Source organism: Camponotus floridanus, unplaced genomic scaffold (assembly GCF_003227725.1).
Source record: "Camponotus floridanus strain SB8 unplaced genomic scaffold, Cflo_v7.5 scaffold6, whole genome shotgun sequence".
Classification (NCBI taxonomy): Eukaryota; Metazoa; Arthropoda; class Insecta; order Hymenoptera; family Formicidae; genus Camponotus; species Camponotus floridanus.
In genome coordinates this window covers 3,266,085-3,290,029 of record NW_020229769.1, presented here as the reverse complement: position 1 = coordinate 3,290,029, position 23,945 = coordinate 3,266,085, and the positions used below count along the sequence as shown (strand labels likewise).

Here is a 23,945-nt window from a genome sequence, read left to right as displayed (position 1 = left end):
TTTCGAACACAACCCTAGTGAACCTAACTTTACGAACGACGCTGCTTGAAAGGAACCGCATTCCGATGCATTCCAATGCTTAAGCCTATCCCTCCTCCTCGATAATTGATACTTCATCTATGTATTTCGTGTCTATGATTGATTGTGAGTTTGATTATGGGTGCTTTCCATTTAACGATACAAGTCGACACAAGCGTCATTCTATCTTTTTTCAATGAATAACAATAAACAAAAATAGAATGACACTTGTGTCGACTTGTATCGCTAAATGAAAAGCACCCTATATTTTACTTGGCGTTATGAATGTTTTGAATCATTTGATTGAACAGGACAAATGAAAGAAGGACTTCTCTATCCTGATTGGTCAAGCGCTTTCAAACATTTGCAGCGCCAAATCAAACGCGATTTTATCCAGTTGCATGTTGCACACTGATTACGTAAGTTGTGTCTTGTTTGTACCGGAACAAAGTGAGGTTAATATTCGATTACATTTGATTGATTATAATTTGTAAAAATTTGTTTAAGACGATGGAGAGTCAAAACTTACCGCCTATCAAGAGCAATAATCCTGCTCCGACTGTCGAACAGATCAATGCGGACAGGATCACCCAGGTATCTTTTCTCGATTATTATTTTACAGAATTTTTCGAGTAATGAATATAAGATAATAATCTAATGAATCTAATAATCAGGTAGATTTTTGCTTCAAGCTTTTGTATTGCAAGTTTGTACCATATCTCATTCTTACATATATTTCTGTGCAGCTTGCCAATAAGTATTGGGCGCCACACACTACGGATACGCATCTACCGTTCAAACCTCAGATAGTGGAAGACATTTATGTACAAGAAATATGCGCATCCAAGTTCTCCATTCGAAGAATCATGATGTTGGAGTTCAGTCAGTACCTGGAGAATTTTCTCTGGCCGAATTACAACGCGGAGAATGCAACGCGAGCGCACACCATGTCCATTGTTGTTATGGTGAATGAGAAATTCAGAGAGCGAGTGCAAGTTTGGGAGGCGTTTGAAAAGAATCCGACGCACTTTCCTGGATTCTTCCAAAATGTTCTCGAAGCGTGCTTAGAAGAAAGCATAATGGATTTTGATTTAAAGGAACAGACAGCATTAATAGTGTTTTTAAATCATTGTTTCAATTCCATGGAGATATTATTAGTTAGAGAGGAAGTCAAAAGATTGGTATCTGTGTCTATGTGGATTTCCTTGCAACACGGTAGAAGAGAACTCGAATTTAGAAAGTATCCAAAATGGAGGAAATATTGGAAAATTATAAGAAAGAAAGATAATCCAGAGCAAAAGGAGAAACTTGAGTGGGAAAGGAGATTCTTGCACAAGCTCATGATAAAATTTATGACAATATTGGAGACAATTCCTGCAGAAGGTATGTATCTTTATGTCTTATGCAAAAAATTGAATTTCATTTAAAATTTATATAAAAAACATTTTCTATAAACTTTATTAATTAACACGATAATATTAAATATATAAATTAATCTAACTCCAACAATATAAATATTCTTCACAGGACCTGTACTACCGGACAAAGTGCGATATTGCGAAAGATTTTTGGAACTCGTCATCGATCTCGAGGCTTTACTTCCCACTAGACGTTTCTTCAATACTGTCATGGATGACAATCATCTAGTCGTGCGTTGCCAGTTATCTAATTTGTTACATCGTCCAGAGGGAAGTTTATTTGGACAGGTAAGTAGACAAAATGTCTTAAATAATTTAATCCAAGATATTGATTTGAATTAATTTATCGAATCTAATATCTTTCTCATACAAAAATCAAATTTTATATATACATACTACGTAGATATAAATACTAAAAATATTAAAAGTATAAAATTAAGGCTCAGTGACACATAATTAACTACATTGTGCAACACATTTGCATAACAGATATGTCTGTTAATTAGTGTCATTGATATTGCAAATATATATACTTTTATATATAGAATTTATCAGTACATTTGTGATGATGATATGCTATAAACATCGATACATATAAGATATTAGATGTGTCAAAATTGCGAAGTGTCAAAAAACGTCTCGCGTACATTTTTATAAGGCAAGAAATTAATTTCGTTTAAGGCACACATAATCACCAAACAATGAAGTACACAGATACACAATTTTACCAGTGCCATGTCATTTGTTTATCAATTCAAGAATTTCAGTCGCTTATGAATCTCATTTATAACTTTTTAAAAATTTGTTAAATTTTTAAGATGCTTCAATGAATGTGTCTGTGAGAGACTTGATAACTTTTCCTGTTTTGTCCATATTCTACTTCTATATTGAATCGATTGAAATATTGTCCTAATTCTTGCATCATTATTTACAATATATTGCCATATTTTTATCTCTCAAATATTGTCTCGAATATACGTATTTCTTTCTTTATATATCTTTTTGCACGTTTTACGTTTACTTTTACATAATAACGTTACTACGTACATAATACTGTTTTCTTCTAGAGACATATCCACGCATTTTTCACACTCTATAAAGAATAATCTCTCTTGATCTTAAGTATATATGCATATATATGTATATATATATATATATATATATATATATATATATATATATGTATGTATATGTATGTGTGTATGTATATATATATATATATATATATATATATATATATATGCATATATTTATATATATTTATATATATGCATGTATATATACTCTTAATGTAATATATATATAATAAATATGATAAAAATCACGCATGAAAAATACATTTACAAAGAATTATGATTTGAAGATAAATCTGAAGGCAAGTTTGATCTCACTCGAGAAATATGTATATCATCAATTCTCGAACATATAATCTGGCAAGTGTATAAAATGTGCAAAACTGTTTCTAATTTCGTACATCTTCATGCATCTTCAGTATTTTTTGTATTCCTCACTATGACCGTACAATGTAAACGCGCGATGATAGTTATTGCTCGATTATGATTCCGATTAGGATCGTGTTACGCGTCACAGATCGTAATCTACGTATAAAAAAATAAATGTCGCGTTAATAACCCGCGTTGATGGCTGTCATCTCCTCGCCCCAATCGAGACCCTCAGTGTTGTCACCAGAATTGCAACAGTTGCACGTTTTCCCGAGTAAGAATGTGACCCTGCGTTGACCGAACACGCATACGTAGAGCACGAACAATGCCTGTAGCAGGTTCACAACGATATGGCAGTATATCAGAGCATCGTACTTGAGCTGCGAAAGTATCAGCGAGAACCAGCCCGTGCTCAGGATTGCGTACAGAAGGACGAACATGCGAAAGCTGTACTTCATTTTGTGATGAATTCGACCGTACGTGCTCATCCGTTTGATCCTGTTTGCGGTCGTCAACACCAAGCAGAGATCGATCACGACGGTGAAGGCTATACACGTGAACATGACGGAGATTCCGAGCCAACCCACGGTCTCTTGAGCGGGATAGGTCGTGCCACCCACGATGGGCTTGTTAGTCTCGAGGGCGAAATGCGCGAAGATCGCGGTAACGGCTATGCAGAGTGTCAGGCACCAGACCCAGGACGAGTAGTAGCAGTACTTTCTGCCATCGGTCACCCTGAGGAAAACGTTGCGCGATCTGAAGGTGTTCCACACGTAGTAGCCTAGAGCGCTGAGCCAGAAGAAGGCGGCCATCAGGGAAACGTACATGACTATGTCTGAAAAAAGAAAAGGATAATGAGATATTTTTAGTATACATCTTCAATCCGGCAATTTGATTTCGGTCTGGTAATTTTACTTTCAGAGGAAAAGGTCGTTTATGAGCGGCCGCGTTTATTAATTGGCCCTTCCGTTGCGAGCACGTTGAATCGTGACTCATAAGATTCTCTGAACAGTATTACTTAAAGGATATGATTCGCAAATATCTCAGCTATTTGATGCTTGAGAGAAAATAATTCGTAAAGTGGTTTGTGCAGTGTCTCAGCACATTGTTACATAAATTTACTGAATCTGACTCTTTTGTTGTATTATTAAGACATTTCTTTCTACAGACACAATTCATTCTAATTTCATGAGAGAAATTTATTCTTAAAACGATGCGTCAACATCGATGGAACATCAGATATGCTTTGATTTGCTGGATCATGTCACAGGAAATAATTTTCGAGAATTATTTGCATCTTCTTGAGATGCTTGAGAAGTTCAAGAAGCGGACAGACAGTGTAAAAGTTCAGCCGCGCGGGGAAAATGACTAGCGTTTTCATATTAAATTAGAAAAAAAAAAAACGTACCGGCAATCATGAAGCTGACGTGATTGCCGAACTCTGTGAATATCCTGACGGTGGAGGCGCATTGATTGGCCACAAGGCAGAGAGCCATGCTAGAGATGATGTTGCCGACAAGGTCACGCAACTGCGGCAGCACAAAGTAAACCACCGCGACGATCAGATAACAGGCCATCGACACGGCGTGGAAAGCGGGATCGATCGCGTGCCTCATCAGGTAGTCGGTGTCGGTCCAACGCGCGGTGACATCCGGCACGCAGAGCATGGCATACGTCGCGACCAGCTGATCGCCAGTGAGCACCACCTTGTCAGCGCAATAATGCCCGAATGGATAATCATAATGTATGGTCGCGCGTTCAATGTCGTCGTCGTCATCGTTGCCGTTGAAATTGGACATCGCGGCGCCGTAGACGTCGCTGTCCTCGTTCACCACTTTGGCTGTCAAATCGACGATGTAGTGACGTAACACACCGGTTGGCAGAATCGCCAGACGATCCGGTCCTGCTGGATAATAGTATACGTGCCATTGATGCTCGTTGGGGCTGCACCTGGGCCGTCCGATCTTCAGTTCGTATCTGGGCTCGACGAATCTCGATCTCCCAGTTGCCGCGTCTCGCGGTTCAGCCACGAACTCCGGTCGCCACTCGGTCTCGTTGGTCTCCGGCAACGGCGTGCACCGATCGTCGAGCAGCAGCTCCCCGGGTTCGCAACACTTGCCGATGTTCACCGAGGTCGTGCCGGCATCATGTGTCTGGCCGCTTCGCGTCTCGGCGTCGGCGAGCGCGTTTTTCACTCCTGAGATACCACAAACAACGAGCAGCAGCAGCACTCTCTTCAGATACATGACGCTGAAATAGGCGCGCGCGCACGCGGGCTCTTTCCCCTTACATTCGCATTCGCGTGCTCGCTTTCTCGTATCTTCTCCCAGAGAAAGAAGTGTCACCTGGTTGCCGTTTACTTGATTGTATTTCGCGAACCTTCCATCAGTGATTCACTCATTGTCAGCTCATCGCGACGTGCATCCTACTCGTCTCGCCATACCTGGCCATACCAATGTCCCCGCGGCAATCTACCTACCTACCTACCTACCTACCTATCTACCCCTGCCAGCGTCTGCCGCCATGACATTCCCATTCTCCGCCGCATCGGGGCTGGTCGGGGGCCCCCTGATCCCCCCCTTGTACCCCTCGACGACCTCGAGCGAGTCTTTGCGGCGGAGCTGCGGGTCTGGAGACACAATAGCACGCGTCGGTGCTGCGTTCACATATGTCTCTCTGTGTTCGCTTTTATAATGCACTCTTTATTCGTAAATACACTGGTACAGATAATAAAATTTTTATATTTTTTGTGAAAAAATTTAAGATCGCGTTATCAAATTTATTGATACACATTGAATTATTATATTAATTTATATTATAATAATATAATAATATTATATTAATTTATTATAATATTAATGTAGGAGTAGTTTTAAAATAAATGAAATATTTTTTTTCTTCTGCATACATATTACATGCTTACACGCACATAAATGTATATATATACAAATGGCCTTTGATATTTAATATAATTTTACATGACGCCAATGTGCCTAAAGATTAAGTGAACATTATTTATCATGGGACAATATTGATAATTCGAAATTTTGGTGAAATATCAAAGGATTATCAATGTACACATAATGATAACGATATCAATAAGCGAATAACGTAGAAATTAAATTATCTAACTTATCAAGAACATTTAATTTATTTTCTTATTCACCAATATAGAAAGAAACAAATGTTTTTTAATCTGATATTTTTCTTATCGAGGAATATATTTATATAATTTTTTCGCACAAAAAATTATTCAAAATATTGTTTCTTAACGCAGCAATTTTGTTTTATGAAATTATTTTTCTAAAATTAATTATGAATTAGTTATCATTTATGAAATATTTTATGAGATAATATATTTCGTAAAATTAATTATAAATTAATAATGAATTATTTGTATTCTAATTTTTATTCTAATCATTTTTTATAAAATTAAACATTTTTTAATCTCCAACATTTTTTATATAAATATATAATTGCAAAGATAATTTCTTCTGCGCGTTTATAACATTTTATCCGTTTAAAATATTACAATGCCTGGAACGATTAGACAAAGTAAAATTGTGAAAATAATATAATAGTATTTTAAGAGAAATATTAGGGAAATTAACGTAATATGTCCGTACATAATATAAGTTCGCGGTATTTATTTACGTACAGTCGCGCTCTTTGTAAAATTCTATTATTTTCGCTGTTTTTTTCATTTTCTTTTTTTTCCTTTGTGTGTTTGCGTTACTCATCGGCCACTTCGATAAACGCGCGTTAACTTTAGACCGCAAGGGCGTGCATAAATACAGCACGTGTTCGTCTTGTCACGTACTCTGAGAAAACACTGACATGAATCGCGAACGAGTGTATTACAGCTGCACCGTCGTATATTCCAGACCGGAAATGGTTCCGGTTCAGATAAAAAAATATTTTTTGTCTTGCGATGTGAGATTTATACTGACGTATAGAAGAGAAAAAAAATAAACTATCAATCTACTATATAAATAAAATATAAAAGGATGTGATATATCTTTGATCTTTTTAATAATTATTTTAATATTATAATAATATTATATTATTATTCTTGCTTTAGAATATTTCAGAATATTATTATTCTTATTTTATCTTATTTCGAAGAATGATAAACATAAGTTTTTCTGATTGAAATTCTTTAGGACTTGGCTTAGAATACCTAAAAAAAATGATAAATCAATAATTCCCCTGAGAAGGGACAGATAGTTCCGGGCATCTTTTCGGATCGTTGAGCCGCAGTAATTTGTTCTCTCCCCTTCTGGATATACTTTTTTTACAACTACTCTGTCGAGACATGCAATGTATTCTAGCATACAAGCTGTTCTATTTATACTGCTATGCATTATACAGTCGTGCATCATTTTTCTCTTGTACCTGAACACAATCGAATCATTGTATGTATATATATTTAAAGCATGTATGCTCAATAATAGTCGTGTGCATTTTTAATATTTTTTCATACAGCATGAGTTGATTGAAGAAAATTAATCGAATAAAAACATTTTAATTTCTTTTCTTACATTTAATTTTCCTGTATTGAAGATAGGAAATTGTGAGAGGAATGTAAAAATCATTGCAATATCCTTTTCCATCGCTTCTAATTTGTTTAACGGTGTATCTTATTAAGCAAAGTTCCGGGATTGTCGTGGATCAATTTTTATGTCTGTCTAATCTGTCATTATACTTCTATCGATCATGATGTAATATATATACAAGTCATACATGTGAACAAACAATATAACACTAGATGTACATTTGCACATGTCTATCGATCGTCTCTTTCGCTTTTGTTACGTATTCTCGAGTTTTTCATCTCTATCCAAACGATTATTTTATTAAATAGTTACTCAATATCATTATACAAGCAAACGAAAAAAAATCATACAACGCGTAGAATCCTGTGATTATAATAAAATCTCTACCTTCGCATAACAACATGAATCAGCACATATTAGATAGATGACAAAATACTTCACTCATTTGCAAAGAATTATTAAAGATTATATTCTTAATAGGAAAAACGTCTATTTGCATAACGATGTTTCTCGCAATCTTACGCGATTACGCATGAATAATGTTAAGGAATTATTGCTCGTGAAATATACATGCTTGCAAATACATATTTAAATTAGAATAATTCGCGTACCATCTTGTGCGAGCATCGAACGTAAGATGACTCGTCCCATCAAATTGTCACGATCCGATTTGCTTAACAAATTTCGTCCGTGTCATGCAATTGTGACCTACTATCTATCTGCGTCAATATATCACGCTTGTCAGTACCAGTGAGCAAATGTAATTGAATTTGTCATCTCGATTCGCGTCATTGTTTATATCGCTGTAGACAAGATGATAGTATAATAATAAATATCCGGATTTGCGAATCACCTCCATTCTTCGATCAGTATGAAATTGATTTTTCTATTAAAAAAAAAAAGGAAATGTTGATGGAACCAACAATTTTGATGACATAAACTATCCTTGACATTTTGGCCGAGGAATCGGAGAAAGAGAGAGAAATGGATTTGGAGAGTCAGATTAATTTATAAATAAATATTGGTTCGCTTAGTGACCTTTCTGGAGTATCCTGTTAATTTGTATTAATATGTCTTGAACGACAGATGACGCATTACGAATTACACGCAAAATCAATGAAAGTAGGACAGGTGCGGCGTATGTTTACACACTCAATGTCTGCTCGCGGCGATAATTTTTATGAGTCTGTTTTGTAGACTTACGTCACATATACACACATGTATCAGACGGATCGGATTTTATCGAGAAGGATACATATTTGATTAACGAGCACGTGCCATATGTATATCGCGGCTATTGTTTCGTTTGCGGCGAAAGCCTTCAAGTAGCCTTCAAATTTGGAGAGACAAGCGACTTTTGTACCGTAAATTATTTTTCAATAGCTTGTTATACCAGATGTTTCAATAGCTTGTTATACCAGATGTTGCCAGAGAGATAATCGAGTTGGACTGATTCAGAATTGGACGAATTCTCTTACATAATTTATTTACTGTTTGCAAAGATTCGGTGTGTCTCTAAAAATTTACATGATGCGTAAAGAGATACGAGCATTTATGACGCTTAATATAGACGCGATTAAAATTCCGATACTCGTGAATGAATCGGATTTACACGTTTTTTTCATGGGAAATCGTAGAGATGTGATGACTTGTCGTCACGTTTCTACGAATGAGAAACTGAATCACGAGCGCGAAATAACATTACGCACCGATGAATAATTATAATCTTCATTATATTTTTATTCTTCCACGCAGTAAATCTAGATTTAATAAAGCTATATTAAACCTATATTTATATTTAATTAAAAATTATCTATATTTAATTTATAATTAAATCTTTACCTAATTAATCTATGGAGATTCTTGTACAGTGCTTAATAATAACATATTTCGCTACGTTAATCGTAAAAAAAAACAAGGCACAATAATCCATAATAATCGATAATTTACGTAAAAACACACGATATTTATTGCTTAACCCGTTATCAGCCAAAGGTCGTGCTTTTTTGAGAATAACAAATAACAAGAACAGGTAATGTGTATACGTTAATAAGAGATACGTCGAAATAACTGGCTGAATTGATTTCGCGAATCTTAGTAACGAGACTGATAACGGATCAACATAGTGGAGATAACGCGTATTTAATATACAGGGTTTCTTAATAATTTCGAAAAAATTTAGGAGATGATTTTTTGTCGAAAATTAAGGGGAATTTTTCATATAAACATTAAAAAGTTCTAATAAAAAATTGAATAAGGGTCACTAGTTTCATCCCTTTATAACAATACGGGAGACTGAAAAAATATTCATAAATAACCTTTTTGCTAAAAAATATCCATTTAATTTCATTTCTTGAACTTGTTCCAAATTCTTCCTAAAATTTGTCGCGCTTATTAAGAAACACTCTGTATATATAATGGAAATGTATAATAACATAGGGAATAAAATGTGCTTACAGATAAGTTATTTTTAAAACCGTATGAATTTTAGAGCATGACAACAATCGCGTTATCTATGATTTCTTGTCAGATAATATACAGATAATCCGAGACTGTCTTTTCTCTTAGGCAATATTTCTTACATCTAATCGCGTGTAATGAGCCTGAGGAAATATATTTTAGATAAAAAGGGGAGAACGTAAAAGTTTTATTATCCCTGTTGAGACAATTCAAGTTCCTCGGGAAGCACTTGCTCGCATTCCTCGTCTTCATAGGCCGCCCAGGATTTTGGGAAAGCGATACCGCAAGGTCGCTTCTTCGCCAACAGCTTCCGAACTCTTTTCCGCGTCACGACCAGAAGCAGAAATATGATGAATCCTTGGAGACCGTTCAACAGGTCCGTCGGTATCCTGACGAGAACATTCGCCGATTATCTTATTTAATATAACTGATAGATGTTCACGCGTCGAGACATAGTATTTTAAAGATCGTCCTTACCAGAACTCTTCTATATCGGTATCGATGGCGGATGACATTAATTCGAAGATCCAGGTGATGCCCATGACGAGTACTAGTTTAATGTACAACATACATTTGAATCGTAGGGCTCGCAGCTTGTTTCCCGTGTAATCGCGATATTGATGCCATAAACGCCAGCTAGTTAGGCCGAGATAGATCATATTTAACGTTAACAAAATACCGATCGGCCCATAAAAATACGCCCACGTTTGCGCGATTCCTGCAAAGTAAACGAGACCACCTGTCTTATCTCTTATTATTTTAGAAAATAACAACATGAAACAATCTTTCAGACCGTACATCTTATATGTCTGTTTGATTTTTTTTCGGAAGCAACAGAGAATTAGTTTTTGCATAACTTACCGCCAAACCAGCAACTGTAGTCGCCAAAGCCAGGTTTCAAATGATGTCCCTCTACATGATGCATTGTCAACGCGATGATTAAGAAACAGGTCGGGCCACCCCATCCCCAAATGCAATAAGTATAGTAGAGCGATTGGTCTTTCACCCTGAAGTTCTTAAACCTATGCGAATAATTAAATTTTGAAGATATGTAAAAAAAATATTTCATCGATTGATTTATTATAGTTTTGTGTATGCGATATCCTGTATTTCTCACATGACTTATTTGTCTGTCACTCACCATACGGTACGCCACACATTGAAGGCCACGATATTCAGCCAGAAAAATGCGGACATGAAGGCAAAATACAATATGAATGCTAAAACAAATATAATATTAATGAGAGATTGAAAAGATGCGAGAAATAATTATTATATTCGCGAATTCCATGATAAAAGTACAATACTGTTTCATTTTATAATGTAAAATAGAAAGGTATAATATGCCTCACACTTGCTTAAATCAATATAAAATCAATATAATCAATCAATATATCAATATAAAATACATTTATGATGAATATATTTTATTAATAGTTGGAGTTCATAAAGATTTATTATCATTAATCATTTTTGATTAATTGAAGTATTCTGAGGTTAATTTTGAAAATACTGAAAAGAGCGTTTTTTCTTGGATTCAGTGAAAAATGCCAAATAATTATAATTAATAAAAATAATTTTATAAAATTCGATGAAACATAAAAATTTTCATATTTTAAATTAATAAAAATTGATCGAATATTTATATAAAGGATTGCAAATTTCTCTATTTTTTCCAGAAAATTTTTGATATTTAATTATAGTGTTTTAACTTTCATCATTTACTTTTAGCAATGGTTCTTTGCACCATTTCCCTCTTGTGTTTTTTTATATGTTTTGCTTATAATCTACAAACAAAATGTTTTTTTTTAATTATTGATTTTATATTTTTTTAATGTAAAACACACTTAGAGCAATTCTGCGCGGTTGATTATTGTATATATTGTCAACTATCGACTTCTGTTTCAATAACGCTTATTAGTAAGCTTATGCTTGAGCGATGGAGCATCTTCCCTGCCGGGGCAGAATATTACACCGGTTTACCCTATAATTATGCAAATATGTACCGAAAAATACGCAAGTGGTGTAATCATCATCGGACATGATCGGTCGCACATGTTGAATGGAGAGGACGGTGTAGCTGACCGCCAAAGTGGTGACGGCGGCCATCATCGCCTTGTCCTGGAGCTCCCGCAATTCCGGCAGTATAACATAAACCGCCAGGGTAGCGATCAAGAAGATAGCTGAGATGATGCTGACGATGCAGACGAGCGTGCTCTTCCACATCATCGATACACTCTCATTTAGAGCATCGTTGAAGCACACGAGGGCTATCTTATCCTTGTTCCGCGTCGAATTGGTTACGCAAAAACTGAATAAAAACAAAATTGATTAGTGATAAAAACACCGCCCATCTATCACAGATTTATCGACGATCTATTACAGAAGATTCTATAAGCGAATATTAATTGCCTATTAATCGCATAATAACAGGATATCATGCTTGGGAAATCTTGCAACATCAGGATTTTCCTCGTATTTCTCAACATCCCGAACTGCAAGTTTCTCTCTCTCTCGTTTCTTGAAAGAACGAGCGAAAGAATAATCCCGCGGTACGATTACGCATGTGATAAGCTGGACGGAAGCTGCGAGATCTTACCTGCCGGCCGGGATTTTCTCATTGTTCATGCCTAGCCGCAGCCAGGCGGTATCGTCCTCGTAGACGACGGTGAAATTGTCGTAATCGTTTTGCTCGGGATCGATCAGGAAGATGCCGTTCGTGCATTGAAGACGTATTTTCGTGCCGTCCGAGCAGTTGGCCGAGTGCTGCCATGACGTGTTCTCGGGGCAGCAGTCGAAGGATACGTCGAAGGACAAGCTCGGGGAGATCGCGAGCAGCCAGAGCACCAGAGTCAACCAGAGGGAACCTGAAAAGCGTCGCATGAGCAGCTTTGAATTGATCCGCAGTCTTTTGAAAAGACACCCGGAAGGATTTAGCTCGATAGCATAGTCGATGTATTATTTGCTACCAATTGTTTGTAAACGCGGCTCTGATAAGGAATTATTTGTTTCGCACTAATTGAGTCTCGTTGCGCAATTGTAACTCTCCTCTCGGAAAGATTATTGTAACAATCTATGGAATTTTTGTTAATCTGACAAGGACATCTTCTTGTTTGTTTTTTTTATCTGATATTATATATATATATATACACAGAGGAAAAAAATAAGTGTCAAATCAAAACTTATATACTTAAACTAACACGTTCATTGTTTCGTATATACGCAACAACTTATAATCTTCTTAGAAGAATTTAATAATTTTCAATTTTAACAATATTATAATTTTATTTTAATATTGTAATTGTCACCTGAAGAATATATAATTATTTAATTCTACTTTAAGAAAATTATAGTCTTTGATTTAAAAATGTTATTTTCCATCTAACATTGTTTCTTTTTCATTCGAGAAAATTAAATCTTAAATCGTAAGAATATATTTTTCTTGATTGAACTATATAAAATGGCTTCATTCAAGTAAGCAATTACATTTTTCTTAAATTAACGCAATATAATCTCATTTCAAGATTTTCATGTTAAAACTAAATATATTTTCAAAACAAGAATGTTCTTTTTTCTATGTGTGTATATATATAAAATAATATGGAGTGTTGTAAAATTAAAGGAAGATAGAGTGTATATTAAAATAATAAAATGTAGAGACTTTAATCATAAGGAATCTCGTCAAACGATCTCGCGGTTCTATGTCACGTGTCTATCATTCTAGAAAAGCGTTTGTCGTGAAGTTTCCGAGTGCGTCATGTGAGGTCGGACTGATATCGACATCGTTTCGTTTATCTTATACTAGGCTTGGCTTATCACGTAAGATGTATCGGACTCCAGGGATACGAGAAATAAAGAGATTCGAGAAAATAATAAAACGTATCGCATACATATTTATGTAATGCAGCTTCAGTTAAGAATAGTCATGATTCTCCTTCTCTTCTGCGAGAGATGAGAAATGAGCGCGTTAATCTAAAGTACGCAATTTGCAATAAGAAATGTAAAGAGATGGTAATAAATAAATGTAATAGAGATGGTAACCTAGTTTAGCACTTAAAGGCAGATGCACGATATGAAACAATCATTGTGAAAGAAGAAGGGATATGATTCTCTCTCTCTCTCTCTTTCTCTCTGTTAACTGCATACTAACTCTTCATTACCGGCGCTAGACCACTATTGCATACACGTGCATGTGCACCAGATTACACATGTGAATGTACACGTGTAGATTCTCGGTATCGTTCGCACGAAGTCATATTTTCGATTAAAATTGTTGAGTCATTTTAACAAAAAAAAAATGCAAGTAGTGAGAGCAAGTGCAAAATAACAAGTAATTTATCTCATAAAAATTATACATGACGCTCTTGCGTGTTATGAAAGTTGTAAAATTCATTTAAGCAATTCATTTGTCATGTGGAAATTGTTTGCAATTGAGAGATAAGAGAAGATTATATTTTAATTGTGCATACACATATGGTTTTTTGAAAGAATCGCGTGTTAATTCTATTTATTTTGTAACACGTTTCTCCAGCGAAATTTATTGTATGTTATATCTATTATCACTATCAGAGTTAAAGTAAACGTCTTATTTATATTTTTTTGCGACTTTCATTTAAAATGATATCGGTCTCTCGTAATCTTGGATAACATTATTTTTCACAAAACGATGTACGATCTACAATCATTATATTGTTTCTCTCTCGCTCGTTCTAAATTATTCGACGTTTCTGGGTCAATTTCTTGATCTGATCGTTGTAACTAACTTCTTACTGTGTAAAACATCAAGATCGTAAACTTCGAGAACGTGATATTACATATCATAAGCCATTAATAATCTAAAGATTGTGTTACCGGTGTTTCATCGAGCGCAATAAATAATCATCGAACGTCATAATTTCGCACAATCATAGTTTTGCGTAGTTTCTAAGAAGTTTTTCTCGGGATATTGAAATAAAAATGTTTAATTTTTACACGGCATGTATGTGAATCGTGCATACCCGTCACCTTGGATACTTGTGACTACGACTTAATTATCGCAAATGTCGTCCACGTTTAATTAAGTGCAATTTGTATAATGCTTATAATGACCGGACAAAATTTACGTCATTTATCGGTACAAAATAATGGGAAAAACATAAAGTGAAAAAAGAGAATAATAAATTTCTTCGCGAATTTGCTTCTTTCATCCAATTTTAATCGTCGCTCGTAAACTTGATAGGGTCATTCGTATACGATAGAATGTAAATTTATATAGGAAATTTGATAGGGTCATTCGTATACGATAGAATGTAAATTTATATAGGACAAGAACGCGAAAGCATAAAAAACAAATTGACATTTCACGATTGGCACATGTTGAGAAAAAGATAATCGCTCCGAATGGAATGAAAACGCGTGACGAGGCCGTTTGCTTGAGATATCTTATTTTAATAGAAACGAACGAACGAAAAGCGCTCTATTGATAATCATGGATGCTTGCTTAATACACTCTATATCTTTTCATTAAGTCAGGTTTTTATGAGAATTATGAAATGTCACGATAAGGCATCAATCTTATCGTTTACATTTATTTAGTTGCAATTTTTTTCTACCGATTTATAGTACGCGCTGTTTTTTAACGACTTTTATCGGATTTATGTTCCCCGAGTGGACAACGATATATTATTTATCCCGAGAAACGCGCATATATGTATGATGTATTCGTTAATATCGACATTGTATGGTAATTATCTACTAATAATCTTTTTCAATAAAGCGTCTTCCTTATTGAGAAAATATTGAATTTTACAGACGACCGTGAATTTTCCTACGTTCAATACGTGAATCGAAGCCGTTGTATAACGTTAGTTCAATCGCTCGTTCTGATAATTGATAAATCAATTAATTATCAGCTTCGAGTTTTTCTATTCCCAACATATAACTACACAGGCAATTATATTTATGTGTAGAAACAAAAATTTACATCGCATGGAATACTAATGAGCCTATCGTTCACGCTAATGAAGTAATTTGCTGCAAACGCCGTGAATAAAAATCGCGATAAACGGAGGTGCATTTATGAAATAAAAAAATATGTTCAAGAAGCGATAAGTATTAATCATAGCTTATACGCGGATATGATTTCTGAATATTACCATTGTTTTCATGGATATTTTGACGGAGCTATAATATTTCAAGATTGACAAAAGACGGACTTTACAACAGTACGTCATAATATTATTGGAATTCTGTTGATTAACGCAAGGTACACAACACCTTTTTTTCTACACAGAAACATTTTCATATTGTCGGAAGTCTTGGAAGATAAAATTGTACATGATAAAACTGTACATTGCGAGAAATTAGCTAATTAATGATAATTTCATTTTTTATTCAACGATCATCGTCATTATATTCTAAGCAATATTGGCAAAAATGGAAAGCAGAAAATTTTCATAAAAACAAGGACATCTAGTCACATAAATCAATCGCACAAACACGAGGAAAAATAAAGCGTAAGGTTGGGTCTACAATAATAATATTCTAAGTCGTAGATCGTATGTTGTTGATCCAATGAGAGAAAAGATTTTTTTTTTTCTCGAAAAGGAAATTTTTTTTATTGATCCATCGGCTGCTTCCGACATTCCACATGACTTAGGACTATTATAGATTCAGCCTAAGAAAGTTTACATACCTCTGATCGATGACGCTCCAAGCTGCCTGCTATAACTCACGCCAAACGACAACATTGTCTCTCGCTCTCGTTACCGCATCTCTTCGTTCCTTATCACACAAAACGAATCTCTTTTTCGTAAAAAAACGGTCGAGAAATTAGAACTGAGAAGATCCAATAAAATGATACGAATTTCAAAGGATCTCTCTCTCTCTTTCTTCCTCTCTCGGGGAAGAAACGTCACGCTCGATCGGGGTCAATGGACTGTCTCGGGTCACTGTGGCATTCACGACCTGAAGAGCGGTACCGCTTTCTGCAATTTCCGTAGAAAATTCTTCCGGTTGGACGGTGACAACTAATGCGCGATCTGTCACGATCACTTCCTTTATAGTCAGCACGTTTTCCTTTCTTTTTCTTTCCGAAGTCTCGACGGCTGACACTCGAATAAGGAACGAGAATGCCACGGCGTCCTTATCGATCCTTTTATTTATTAATGTTGACTTTCACTTAAAAAATTCCGAAAACTGACAAGGTGGTTAATGCGGAAAAATCACGTTTACTCGTGAAGAGCGACTTAGAATGTTATCGAAATCGCGAGAAAAGTCTTAGCGTGAATCTTTACGGAGAAATCGATGTGTTTTATACGATGTATCGATACGATCGAACCCCGATAAGTGGGTTGGAGTGGCGAGCTCAATGAGACACGCTCACGTACTTGCGCTACGAACAGAACTGAACGAAGAACTCACCGGAGTCTGCCGGCTACGCGGAGCGCGCGATCAAAGAGATATCTTCTCCCACTTTTTAGCCTTTGAACGGGGTCTATGCTGTGCGATTGAGCACCGTGTATTTTTTTCCTCTCGTCCTGTCTAGCACCCCATTTAATTGCATGCTGGAACAATGGTCGGAAGGACCGGTTCACCGAAATCGAGTTCGCCTTCAGATTTCTTCGTAATCTTTTTTAAGGTGTCATTGCGCCAAATAAGGATGCCACGCTCGTGAAGACAATGAGAGTAGAGATAGCACTTGCGTGTTTCAAAAGGATAGATATCTTCTATGAAAAAAAAAAAAACGGAAAGCTTTATTTCTAGCGAGAAGCAAAGAATTATATTGCATATTATCGTGTTGCTTTACGAACGTTACGCTGCTTGAATAGGAATGCGGCGAAGAAGTATATATTAGATGAATATTCCCGTTATTTTTTTAATGTAAAAATTAAAATGTCGGTGATACATTCGCGTAACTTTATAAATGTGTAAATATATTGTAAAAGAGAATCAACATATATATTAAGGAAGGCTATGATATTCGATTATCATGACTAATTGTTCTCATTAATGTTCAGCACATTATTGCCTTCGAACGTCAGTCGACTAATTGCGCCCGAAGAGTTACTTGGTATGTCGAGCATGCGGATGAATTATGAGCCATAATAATTGGTTCGCAAGCTCGTTTATTAAGTGCACTGTTTTTGCGCTGATTAATTTAATCTCCGTTGAGAAAGAATGACTATTAACGAAAATATATTATAATATAAATACATAAATATATAGAATATATATTTTATTCGCAAAATAAGTGCACGTTTCCATTAAATCAAATGTATCTCTATGGCAAGTTGTCTGAAAAAAATAAGAAATTTCATGTCATTTCGATTTTTTAGATACATGTATTTAAAGTGACTCCGAAAGTAAATCTTTAATTCAATGAATGAAAGGTAGAAAACAAATATCGGCTCCTTGACAGACGAATCTTGAACCTCTCTGATAAACATATCGTTTAAAGAGCAAGAAAAATCTGTCGAGAAGAACAATTAACATACCTGCGACCAATCCTCTTGACTATGACGTCGAAGAATGATTATACATGCAACTACTCTGTTGATTCTGATTTTATCGATGATCGACACTCGCAGCCAATGGCTGTTTCTCTGTGAACAAAAGGCCATACGTAATGCTTGTTAACAATAAATTTTACTTTAGATTCTAGCTGTCGAAGAATAATCACTCCTGTTTTTTGATTGCAGCTTCTAGAAATGCTCAAGTTCTATGCTCGATTCGAGATCAGCGAGGAGACTGGCAACCCATTGACGGATCACGACATGACGCAGTTACACTACGCTAAAATTACGTCTCTTCAAGTACATAAACTTTATAAATACATGTCACATATTACTAGAATATTTAAAAAAAATTACCTCATATTCGCATATTCAACGTCAAATTATTTTCGCATTATCAGTGGACAATAATCTTTATTTTTTTTGCATATATGTGATTTCCATAAACCGGTTGTTGTTGATGAAAAAAAATATTGCGAAACAGGAATTTAAAATTCCATAATTAATTCTCGCGGCCAATTGTGTCATTAATAAGCTATATATAACGCATACCTATTAAACATAATTATATTCTTGAAATCGAGAGAGACTAACAGGTATTTAAAATTCTGTTTAGAATGCGGTTTTCGTGAAATTCCCGGACCTGAGAAGCTTCGCTTTGGCCAACGTAGCCAGCGTCGACGTCAGGGACGCTCTTTACAAGCATTTCGGTTCGCTCAGGTATGAATAATTCTATATATAAAATTCTTTTTTCTATAATAAAGCATTGCGAACACTTGCGGATCGATGGAACGTGACGAGTGACGTTAATTTTTATTTTCAGCCAGGAAAAACTGAGATCTATCGCGAGTTATTTGAATTTAGTGCCGCCGAAGGAACGGGAAAAGGAGGAGAATTGGTATCGTCTGGACATAGAATTTTTGCGCGAGCTACTGGTAGGTGTGAAAAGGAAAAGAGAGAAACGTAAATTCAAGAGGCATGATACTGGATTCTAAGAAAAGCTTTTCAATTTCAGATATCGCGACACGAGCGTAGGCCATCGCAACTCGAGGAGTTGAATGAGATGCCCCTTTATCCGACCGAAGACATCATCTGGAACGAGAGCATCGTCCCGACCGAGTATTTTTCTGGCGAAGGCTGTCTGGCGCTGCCAAAACTGAATTTGCAGTTCCTCACGTTGCACGATTATCTGCTACGGAACTTTAATTTATTCCGCTTGGAATCCACGTGTAGGTAGAGCGAGTGAAAGACACAACTTTGTTGTTTATATCTAAATATTTATGATTAATGATAATAATGAAGTTAATCATTAAACTTGTATATTTATTATCCATTTGTTTTTAATTATTTATTAATAATTTATATAATATATTAATATTTTATTAATAATCATTAAATTTGTATATTTATTATCCATTTATTTTCACAGATGAAATACGACAGGACATCGAGGATGCTGTAAGCAGATTGAGTCCTTGGTATGTTATCTACCTATGCTGTATCATATTTAAATGCCTTCCCTTTTTACGAAATTAAAATAATAATTTTTTGCTCTTTTTTTCGCTCGCAGGCGAGCAGAAGACGGCGGCGTTTACTTCGGTGGATGGGCCAGAATGGCACAACCTATTACGCAATTCGCCGTAGTCGAGGTAGCCAAGCCTAATGTCGGTGAGAATAGGCCGTCAAGGGTACGCGCTGACGTTACAATAAATCTTAGCGTTCGCAAAGAGATTAAATCCGAATGGGAGAATCTTCGCAAGCATGACGTGTGCTTCCTCATCACAGTCAAGCCACCGAATCCTATAGGTAAAACAAACGTTAAACAGAATACATACAATTATTCTGTAAGTAAAGAATATAGAGAAAAATAAAATATGTTTGCCGACCTCGTATGCTTCATATATTGCAGCAAATTTTGTCTTTTTTATATGAAGATATATAACAAAATTGATTAAAAATTTTAATTTTGTCTGCACATTTTTTTTCTATGTAATAACCGTATATAATAATAACAAATGAGTAATCGAATAACTATTATATTATTGTAGGCACAAAGTATAGTCACAAGCTCCCGTTCGTACCGCAAGTGGGTTTAACGACGGTACGAGGGTGCGAGGTCGAAGGTATGCTCGATTCGAATGGTAGAGTGATAGAAGATGGCCCTGAGCCGAGGCCGATTCTACCAGGCGATTCGCGAACCTATAGAGTATGGCTGGACTGCAATCAATATCGAATCGACATGGATAACGCGAGCCACGGTGGCGAGGACGTATACGAGGGATTTAATATTATAATGAGGCGTAAACCTAAGGAGAACAATTTCAAAGCCGTTTTAGAAACTATAAGGGAGCTCATGAATACTGAATGCGTCGTGCCCGACTGGCTGCACGATATAATTCTCGGATATGGTGATCCCGGTGCAGCATGCTATTCTAGGTAATATTTATATTATCTAACTATCTGTATATCTAATGTGTAACTATAATAAAACTGGTTCTATATATTTATTTTATTGCTTGAGAAAGAATCAGTTGAAAACAAAATTGAAAGAATCAATTAAAAACAAAAAATGTTATCTAATATTTATAATAGCAGATACAATGTGTCCTTTCATAGCTACATCGTTAACAATATTTTCAAAACAGTAATTAAATTATTATGTCATTTGGAGAATAGATCAATATTTTTATGATAATTTGCAGCGATCATTTGCATGATAATTTATTCAACAACGTAAAATCGCAATTTAATTGACTATTAAAATATGTTAATTTTTTATCAGAATGTCGGATGAAATTGCGACGATGGATTTCAACGATACATTTCTTGACATAGATCATCTACGAGCTAGTTTTCCTCAGTATGAAATCAAAACAGACCCAGAGGACGAAGGAAATCTCGTACGGCCGTTTCAGTTGACTTTTGAGGATATTTTAGCGAAGCACAACAAGGAACCAATTAAGAAAATTATTAGAGTTAAACCACACGTACCACCCAGTAGAGGTCCATATAGAGCGAACGAACCGAAAAAGTTAGTAGCATTCATTTTATTTACACTCTCTTTCGTAGTATATTTATAAAGTTATTACTCAAACAGAGGAAAAAAAACATGTCGTTGCATTACAGAAATCAAATCCCCTTTACGCCGACACAAGTCGAGGCAATACGAGCTGGAATGCAGCCAGGTCTGACGCTGGTCGTCGGTCCGCCCGGTACTGGTAAAACGGATGTCGCTGTGCAAATCATCTCGAATCTATATCATAATTTTCCCAATCAGAGAACGCTGATCGTGACACATTCCAATCAAGCTCTCAATCAATTGTTCGAGAAGATAATGGCCCTCGATATCGATGAGAGGCATCTACTGCGTCTCGGTCACGGAGAGGAAGCTCTGGAGACTGAAAAAGATTTCAGTCGCTATGGTAGAGTTAATTATGTTCTTGCAAAGCGTTTGGACCTACTTCTAGAGGTTCAGAGATTGCAGGTATTGATTAATTTCTTCTTAAGCTATTGATGTGGGGTGTCCAAATGTGCTTCAAATGTTTTTTTTTTATTCAGGAATCTTTAAATGTGAAAGGCGATGTTGCATATACATGCGAAACAGCGGGATATTTTTTCATGTATCAAGTATCCACGAGATGGGATCGCTTCGAAGCTAGAGTTAAACAGAGGCAACATACGAGCGACAAGTCTGTTTTATCTTCCATAGTCGATGAAGAGTTTCCATTCCACAAATTCTTCGATAACGCTCCGCAACCGCTTTTCAAGCGGAATTCATACGAGGAAGATCTCAAGATTGCGTACAGCTGCTTCAGGTAAGAATACACGTAAAACACTTTTACAGAATAAACAATCTGGCAACTTTTAACGAGGTGTTATTTGCATAGGTATATCGAAAGGATATTCGCGCAATTAGAAGAGTTCCGTGCATTTGAATTACTACGATCGGGTCTCGACAGATCAAAGTATTTACTTGTGAAGGAAGCCAAAGTAATTGCTATGACCTGTACGCATGCGGCGCTCAAACGACGTGAACTCGTTGATATGGGTTTCAAATATGACAATATCCTCATGGAAGAGTCTGCGCAAATTTTAGAAATAGAAACTTTTATACCATTACTGCTGCAAAATCCCCAGGATGGATATAATCGTTTAAAACGCTGGATAATGATAGGAGATCACCATCAGTTACCGCCTGTTATTAAAAATATGGCTTTTCAGAAGTATTCGAATATGGAACAATCATTGTTCGCAAGATTTGTGAGACTAGGCGTTCCCACGGTCGATCTTGACGGCCAAGGTCGTGCTAGGCCTAGTATTTGCAATCTTTACAATTGGCGATACAAGAAATTGGGCAATTTGGCGCATGTGGAACATAGCCCTGAGTATCTTGTAGCGAACGCCGGTTTCTTATACGACTTCCAACTGGTGAATGTTGAGGATTTCAATGGCGTTGGCGAGAGCGAGCCTAGCGCCTACTTCTATCAGAATCTCGCTGAAGCCGAGTATTGCGTTGCGGTGTTCATGTATATGCGTCTGTTGGGATATCCGGCTGATAAGATCAGTATTCTAACAACATATAACGGTCAGAAACATTTGATAAGAGACGTGATAAACATTCGTTGTGCTAACAATCCTTTAATAGGTCGACCGAACAAGGTGACGACCGTCGATAAATATCAGGGTCAGCAGAATGACTATATCTTATTATCTTTAGTAAAAACGCGCGCAGTTGGTCATCTGAGGGACGCGAGACGTCTAGTGGTGGCGATGTCACGCGCTCGTCTCGGTCTTTATGTCTTCGCTCGCGTATCTCTCTTCAAGAATTGCTTCGAGCTTACGCCAGCGTTTGACCAATTGATGCAGAGACCGTTGAAGCTGCAATTGCTGCCGCAGGAATTATATCCAAGCGAACGACCGAACAATGCTGTACCTTCGATGGTTCCGATGGAAATTGAGGATATGCCGCACATGGCTAAATTCGTTTACGATTATTACATGGAGAAGGTCAGCGGAATGAAGGTAAATTTTTAAAATTTATAAATTGATTCATATAAATGTCATTTCTTTGATTACGGTTTCTTTTGTATCATTTTTAGGGGTCGCAAAAAATGTGGCAGAAGCCGGGAACCATGCAAACAATGGGCAGTCCGACGCATAAGGTTCCCGCTCATCCAGGTGCCGATGACGATACCGATGACGAAGAAGAAGGACTTAACCAAGAAGACGTTGAAATGAAAGAATCTACAAATGAAAATGTAGAGAACAAATATGAGCTGATAAAGAATTTAGTCGAAGATCCTCCGAGCGATGCCGAAGAGGATCGCTGAATGGATTGCGCCGTGATATACTTGCACAAGGACTGATACGTTAGTACGAAATAAAATAATCAGTTTTACAGCTTGGAAATGAAATAATCATCTGCTTCAATTCCAAGATATTGATGTATATATCGTAGTCACTATAGATTGATTCGATCAATCGTTGAAACAATTACACTATATCAAGAGAAAAATAAGCATTTTATTATAGATTATTATTATTAAAATAATATATAGA

The 23,945-nt window shown here is 36.1% G+C and overlaps 3 protein-coding genes and 1 long non-coding RNA gene across 4 annotated transcripts; 1 reads left to right on the top strand and 3 right to left on the bottom strand.

The window, feature by feature from the left end:
- The first annotated feature begins 333 nt into the window (after window positions 1-333).
- Window positions 334-23,902, top strand: LOC105253361 (RNA helicase aquarius). The gene is made up of 16 exons (XM_011261342.3): window positions 334-437; window positions 526-612; window positions 765-1,401; window positions 1,546-1,724; window positions 18,573-18,686; window positions 19,003-19,106; window positions 19,210-19,321; window positions 19,402-19,615; window positions 19,816-19,864; window positions 19,957-20,192; window positions 20,435-20,822; window positions 21,169-21,417; window positions 21,513-21,870; window positions 21,945-22,201; window positions 22,274-23,408; window positions 23,486-23,902. Exons 1-16 carry the CDS (start codon window positions 420-422, stop codon window positions 23,714-23,716), a joined length of 4,368 nt encoding a protein of 1,455 aa, XP_011259644.1. The 5' UTR covers window positions 334-419; the 3' UTR covers window positions 23,717-23,902.
- LOC105253358 (probable G-protein coupled receptor Mth-like 5) lies at window positions 2,983-5,519 on the bottom strand. The gene is made up of 2 exons (XM_011261338.3): window positions 4,287-5,519; window positions 2,983-3,713 (listed from the first exon to the last, which is right to left on the bottom strand). The coding sequence occupies exons 1-2, from the start codon at window positions 5,122-5,124 to the stop codon at window positions 3,061-3,063; spliced, it is 1,491 nt and encodes a 496-aa protein (XP_011259640.1). The 5' UTR covers window positions 5,125-5,519; the 3' UTR covers window positions 2,983-3,060.
- On the bottom strand, window positions 7,424-17,304 carry LOC105253359 (G-protein coupled receptor Mth2). Its single transcript, XM_011261341.3, has 7 exons — window positions 16,568-17,304; window positions 12,494-12,761; window positions 11,901-12,205; window positions 11,036-11,114; window positions 10,756-10,916; window positions 10,372-10,612; window positions 7,424-10,283 (listed from the first exon to the last, which is right to left on the bottom strand). The coding sequence occupies exons 1-7, from the start codon at window positions 16,620-16,622 to the stop codon at window positions 10,085-10,087; spliced, it is 1,308 nt and encodes a 435-aa protein (XP_011259643.1). The 5' UTR covers window positions 16,623-17,304; the 3' UTR covers window positions 7,424-10,084.
- LOC105253360 lies at window positions 17,700-18,617 on the bottom strand. The gene is made up of 3 exons (XR_889372.2): window positions 18,554-18,617; window positions 18,369-18,476; window positions 17,700-18,168 (listed from the first exon to the last, which is right to left on the bottom strand). It is a non-coding gene; the product is annotated as an uncharacterized LOC105253360 (long non-coding RNA).
- Window positions 23,903-23,945: the final 43 nt, after the last annotated feature.